Genomic DNA, 7,151 nt, shown 5'->3' on the forward strand with positions numbered 1-7,151 from the left:
CCCAGTCTCTGTTACTCCTGTGTTTCACACAGAATGGTCCTGTTTGATGTAATGCCCGAATGAAGGGATTCATTAACAACACAAAACTATGCCAATAGAGAGATGACATCAGGGTCATTCCACACCAAGTGGTCTAAAACTGAAAAAAGTTCCCACCATCATGGTCTCCAATTTTCGTCAAATTTTAACTGTAGCTTTAGTCAAGTGTTGAAGTAAGTTTCCCAAGATTTCAGGCCTCTAGCTGCAATAGCTGCTGATCTAGACCCCCTTGTCTGAAGTGTACTTAGTCCGTGTGCATGCAACATAAAAAAAATGTCATATTTGGAGTCTAATAAAATCGAAACTAATTCATAAGAATGGTTAGTAAGATGCGACCCTGTACAGTTTTTTTTGCTGATTCCAACGAAATTATGTATAACATTACTCATGCAAACCCCGGTCAAATAACTCGACTCAAAGTATACTTCAAAATTTGTCGTGACACAACGCGACAAATTTTGACCAATATTAAGACTGCAATGATTTCCTTGCAGTTGAAGATATGGACTTGAACTTTTGGCCAAGCTTCATGCTTGTGCTAGACATAATGCAGCCGGATTTGCAATGATCCAGGCCATATGGTCGCCCTGCAGTATCTCTTCAAATTAGGCAGTGTCAGCACAAACGGTAAAATTTACCAAAGTTTCAAGCCAATTACTAAAAAATAGTTGGCCTGAATCTGCTTGTGAATAGTATCACCTAAAAGAGAAACTCTTGCTCTACAAGACTGACATTTGTTTTTTTTGCAACGCGACCATTAAGTACTCATTAACTCACATCAAAGTTGTTATATTTTGTATGCGCGATGCACTAATTTTTCTTCATTTCTAGGAATTTGAATCTTAATAGTCGCTTAGAATTACTGATATAATTGGATATTTCATTCGTGTTTTATTCAGTGATTGGCCAGTGAGAGATGTCAGAAGTTAATGAAGAAGAAGAATCGTTGGCCCCCTGTTCAATTGGAAAAGATGCTGCTGCATCGAAGTGCCATGTTATCTTCTATGCTAAGAAGACTGGATTCAAAGCGTTTAGTGATTTCACAGAATGTGACCAGAAATTGCTTGTTTCGCGTTCAGAAGCCAAACTTGACGAAAATTCCATCATTTGCTTCCACCATGAAGCCCTCTTCCTACATGAATATCAAGCGATGCAAAAGAAATGTTGCAATCCATTCAAGAAGAGGAATCACAATGTAAAAGCTGGACTTAGACTGCTTGATAATGAAACAGCTGCCAAACTTTGCCTGTTAAAGAAAAAAGAAGTGATTGATATAAAACCTGGTCAGAAGCTTTGCCCTCGCTGCATGTCGGCACTGAACCAAAAGCTAGAAGATTCATCATCACTATCAACCCAATCTGAACAAGATTTCACAACGGATGAAACTGAACCAGCCATCAACAAAAGTTTATCATTTATTGGTGCTTCACCATTGAAAAGAAGACAACTAAGTAAAAGAGATAAGCAAAGCTATGCAAAAAGAAAGATCTTGGATGCACAAAGTTTAATTGGGAATCAAATTGCTGCTGCTGTAGGAATCAATTACGATGAACAGCCAAGTTCAAGTAAAAGTCGCCCATGCAATAATTGTGCAGATCTTGATAATCTTATAGAAGAGTTGAAAGAAAAATGTAAAGTGTCAAATCGTAGGACAAAAGTTCAAATATTGACCTTGGTTCCAAGAAGCTGGACAATTAAAGATACGACAACAGCATTTAATGTATCAGAAAGAATGGTAAAGCAAGCGAGAAAACTGAAGAATGAGCAAGGTGTTCTAGCTTTTCCAGCAAATCGGCAAGGAAGGAAGCTTTCAGATGAAGTTGTTCAGAAAGTACATGACTTTTTTCAAGATGACGAATTCAGCAGACTTTGTCCAGGGAAGAAAGACTGTGTGCCTGTGAGAATTTCAGGAACAAAGGTGTACAAGCAAAAGCGGTTGTTGCTTTGCAATTTGAAGGAAATGTACGTGTCTTATCAGAAGCAAAATGGACCAGAAATTGGCTTCTCAAAGTTTTGCGAGCTTAGACCAAAATGGTGTGTTACAGTTGGCTCTGCTGGAATGCACTCAGTTTGTGTCTGTACAATACACCAAAATGTCAAGCTTATGCTCACTGGTGCATCAATCAATGAAGACTACAAGGAAATTCTTAGCAAAGCTGTTTGCAGCTTGGAAAACAAGGATTGTATGCTTCATCGTTGTGAAAACTGCCCTGGTCCAGAAGGTGTAGAAGCAGTTATTGCAACATATTTTGAAGATAATGACCCTGAAGAACTGATTGAGTACAAACAATGGATTCATACCGACAGGGATACTTTAGAAACAAAGCAGCTTTCAACAGAAGAGTATGTTGAAGATATTGCAGCAAAAATTTGGAACCTGTCTTGTCATCACTACATTGCCAAGCATCAAAGCCAGCACCTGAAAGCTCTCAAAACTGATTTGAAAGAAGGCGAATTCATAATACTAATGGATTTTGCTGAAAACTATTCATTTATTGTTCAAGATGCAGTGCAAGGCTTTCACTGGGAAAACAGTCAAGCAACAGTTCATCCATTTGTAGTCTACTACTGTGAAAACGAAGAGGTGCAATGTGTGAATCTTTGTGTTATTAGTGACTGCCTTCGACACGATACGATTACTGTCCATGTTTACATTGGAAAAGTAATCAATTACCTGAAGATGCAATTTTCCAAAATAAGCCACATCCACTACTTCAGTGATGGTTCAGCTGCACAATATAAGAATTTCAAGAATTTTCTCAACTTATGCTATCACAAAGAAGATTTTGAAATAACAGCAGAATGGAATTTCTTTGGAACAAGCCATGGAAAGTCGCCTTGTGATGGCATTGGAGGCACAACAAAACGGTTGGCAGCAAGAGCAAGTTTGCAACGTCCATATGAAAACCAGATTCTAACACCCAAAGATCTTTTCAACTTCTGCAATGATAATATCAATGGAATCAAATTCTTTTTCATCAGCAAAGAGGAAGTTGAAGAAGAAAAAGCTTCTCAAGAAGAAAGATTCCTGCAAGGGCACACTCTAGCTGGCACAAGAGAAAACCACCATTTTTTGCCCATTGATATGACGACAATTAAGGTCAGTAGAGTTTCTAATGATGCGACATCTTTTTTGGCCAAAATTAGTGCTGCTGAAGTAGTAGTTCAAGTCATGGATCTTCAGCCTGGGCAGTATGTTGCTTGCATTTATGAAAAGAAATGGTGGATTGGAAACATCGTTGAAATCTCAGTCGAACAGAAAGATGCTTTCATAAGCTTTATGCATCCTCATGGTCCTGCAAGTTCATTTTATTGGCCCTTAAGACGTGATACTTGCTGGATTCCAGAACAACTTATCATTGGTGTTATTCCAGCTCCATCAGTGACATCATCTGGTCGGCAATACAGTTTTCCTGAAAGCATTCTCTTGCAAATCAACGATGCTTCCAGAATGATGAAGTAACTGAGGAAGACAGGCTTGGGAACCTGCATAAAGAAACCCACAATCAGGCTTGGGATCCTGTGGTAAAGACACCCTGTAATCAGGCTTGGGAACCTGCAGTAAAGATACCCACCCGTGGCTGTTACTGCATGGCTATCGGGCGTGGCCCCTATGGCGATGGGGATGCTGGTTTTATTGTGATAACCAGTAATGGCTCAGCCATCATGGACCAACGCAGGGCACTGCGCACACAAAATATAAGATACTTTGACCTGAGTAAATAAGCACTTAATGGAAGCGTTGCAAAAGAAAAATATATCCATCTCGTAGAGCAAGAGTTTCTCTTTCAGATGATACTATTCACAATTAAATCCAGGCTGACTATTTTGTAGTAATGGGCTTTCAACTTTGGTAAATAAAGCCATTTGCGCTGACACTGCCAAATTTGAAGAGATTTTGCAAGGCGACTATAAAGCCTGGGTAGTTGGAAATCCAGCTGTATTATGTCCAGCACAAAGATAAGACTTGGTAAAAAGTTCAAGTCCATATCTTTATCTGCAAGGAAATTATTGCAGTCTGAATATTGGTCAAAATTTGTCGCATTAAGTCACGACAGAATTAGGGGTACACTTTGAGTCGACTTGTTTGACCGGATTTTGCATCAGTAATCTTATAATTAATTTCGTTTGAATCAGCACAAAAAACTGTACAGGGTCTCATCTTACTAACCATTCTTATGAATTGGTTTCAATTTTATGAGACCCCAAAAATGGCATTTTGTCTGATGTCGCGCGCATGCGAACTTACTACCCTTCAGACAAGGGGGTGTAGATCAGCAAGTATTGCAGCTAGAGGCTTGAAATCTTGAGAAACTTAATTTAGCACTTGACTAGTGCTACAGATAAAATTTGAAGAAAATTGGAGACATGATGGTGGGAAGGTTTAGACCACTTGGCATGGAATGACCCATCACTAATAACACAAATGCACGCTGAATGAAATGCACTGCTTTACACGATGTATACCTAAACGCACAGTCATGTGCCTGTTGCAATGTATATTACTGCACAGCTTACTGGATGATTTGATAATGAGGCTGGGCTCACAATTTGTAATCAAGTGATTAAAAAAAAAAAATAATAATAATAATATTGCAACTTCGACAGTTCTCTGCAATTTATTGCATAATTTGGCACAAATACACAAACTGTCAGGACTTTTTCAGGAATGCGAGAAGAGGGCAGGAATTTTCATGTTATTAGAAACTCAAAACCATCAGATCACAGTGGGAAAAACAGCAATTCTGAACGCAGAAGTAGATTCAACTATGGAATACGCACTTTATATCCAAGAAAGATTGTCATGATACGTTAGTTTGTTTCGCCCTCTCTTGACCAAATTCTCAGTTTCGAACCTAACTCAGACTTCAGTCCAAGCTACAGTTCAATCTGTCAGCACTTCAACATAAAAACATATTGTATACAGTCTGGTATACAACACAGTCTAAAAAAATTTCCCTCAAAGGATTTATATCTTCATGACACCTACATGGACATAGTGTACAACATGATAAGAATCACTGGCTGTAAGAAATAGGTAACTTCTAAACAAAACCCACAGCAGTTGTCTTCAACTGAAAAATACAAACCAAAATATCCAAGATATGCCATCTGTGCAACTTCAAAGAATTTACTGATAGCTTGCATTATTCACAAGACACCCACTAATTAGGTGTAGTCCATTTCTTGACTCATCCAGCTAGTTACTGTGGCTCAAACAGATTATCTGAGGCAACTTAACCCGTCAATACCGGATAGAAACTTCGCCCCGCGACATGATGATGATGTGGCATGTGACATCATTCATGCACAAACAGGGAGTGGGGGAAAACTGGCTTTTTTAGCATTTATATTATGTCAGTGAGGTAGGTTGTGGTGACCAACTTATCCTGTAGTGTGCGTCAAGATATGGATTAGAGTGAAAGGTGACAAGTCTTGTTGTGAGCTGACATAGTGGTACCAAAGGCTTCAGTTTATCAGACTTTACACATACATAAACATTGCTAAAACAGCAAAAAAGATCCCACAGCAGCCAAACCCTGATAACTTGATGGATTATCTCAATTCCCAATGCAGGTGACAAAGCACTTCCTTAACAGAAGAACGCATAATATTAGTGCACAATGTCATTTATAAAAGGTGAAACAGAAGAGTAAAACCATACACCCCTCTGCAGATTAACAGGTACAACAAACAGCAAACGTTAAACACCTAGAAAGTGAACGAACTAAGCAGTACAGACTTTCTGAAAACCATCCTTCAACAATGATAATTTGATAAATGTCAGAACTTACGTACTGATCCACAGTTTGTATGATCCAAAACGATTTGAGAGAGGAAACGTAGCTCCAAACTTCGGATGGGGCAGACTAAGGCGACAAAGCTTAGACTATTATCAGAAGAGGCGACGACAAATATAGGTAGGGGGGGGGGGGGCTTCGATTTTCTTAGCGAAGCAGGAAAAAGTCCAGTTATTACACTGAGGATGAACAACAAAACTGGACACATTCCTGCAATATGCCAAATGCTGCCACAGGAGCCCACAGTGACGGAACTGAGAGGTGTATCTCGCAATAGCACTTAGCTGAAAAGCCTTTCTAATAGCTGCAGTTCAGGCACTAAAAAAACTTGCCCTGATTGTTTAATAATCTCGTTTGGGCACGAATCACGAAATCTCAAATAATACATTGGAGTAGGTCTACGTATCACTCATTTGCAAATTACATTCCATACAACTAGTGTTATATTTAAATTTCACGTCTTAAATATTAATGTACAAAACACATATTCGGTAAAACAAACTCGCTGGATGGTTTGTTTTATGTAAATACTGATACGCAAAGTTGAGAGACGATTTCGTTGACATAAGGACACAACAAAAACACAGTGATCTGCGAAACAGGATAAGAAAGACTTGTAGAATAACCCTTCTAACTTTTCAGGGGTTCTCAGATATACACAGTTAACGAATTTTTCTAGCGGAAATCATATTCTACGGTCATAAATTCCTAAAGTTTGTTTATATTTTCACTTTACTTACACTCTGCGCCACATCTTGCCGGCTCTAACTCACAGTCACGACTGCTTTTCTCCTTACCAAACGCAGTAACGATCAAAGATAACTATCCGTGAAGATTGCGTGCAGTATGAAAAATGAGATCGCCATCAACTAATTTTTTTTAAATTTTTGACTCAATGAAATATATATTGTTTCCCTTTACTGATAACCACGTTGGCTGCAATCTGATAAACCTGATTACAAAACAGCATCGCTGCACGAGGCATTTCTGTGAAGACACGTGTCCTCGTGCGCGGTTTATTGACAATACGACATAACAGAGGTTTATTCGTGCCAAGAATCAAGACTCACTAACAATTTACTGTTTCGTTGTACGTACAACGAAAACGATGCGGTGTCGCACATTTCTACAAAGAATCAAGACTTACTAACAATTTACTGTTTCGTTGTACATACAACGAGAACGAAGGACTGTCGCACATTTCTACAAAAATAATGTTTCTTTGGTTTAGTACCCGTGTCATTGCTTAAGATAGAAAGATAGATCTTTATTTGCTCACCTACTCGTGCACTTCGAATTTGAAAACAGTTA

At 38.7% G+C, this 7,151-nt stretch overlaps 1 protein-coding gene across 1 annotated transcript in view; it reads right to left on the minus strand.

Annotated features, from left to right (window-relative positions):
* Positions 1-6,797, minus strand: part of LOC124595503 (neutral alpha-glucosidase AB) — a 120,901-nt gene extending 114,104 nt beyond the window's left edge. The window contains exon 1 of the mRNA XM_047134266.1: positions 6,581-6,797. Coding sequence (XP_046990222.1) covers positions 6,581-6,594 — 14 coding nt within the window. The 5' untranslated portion in view covers positions 6,595-6,797. The remainder of the gene's footprint in view (positions 1-6,580) is intronic.
* Positions 6,798-7,151: the final 354 nt, after the last annotated feature.

This window comes from Schistocerca americana, chromosome 2, assembly GCF_021461395.2.
Source record: "Schistocerca americana isolate TAMUIC-IGC-003095 chromosome 2, iqSchAmer2.1, whole genome shotgun sequence".
Taxonomy (NCBI): domain Eukaryota; kingdom Metazoa; phylum Arthropoda; class Insecta; order Orthoptera; family Acrididae; genus Schistocerca; species Schistocerca americana.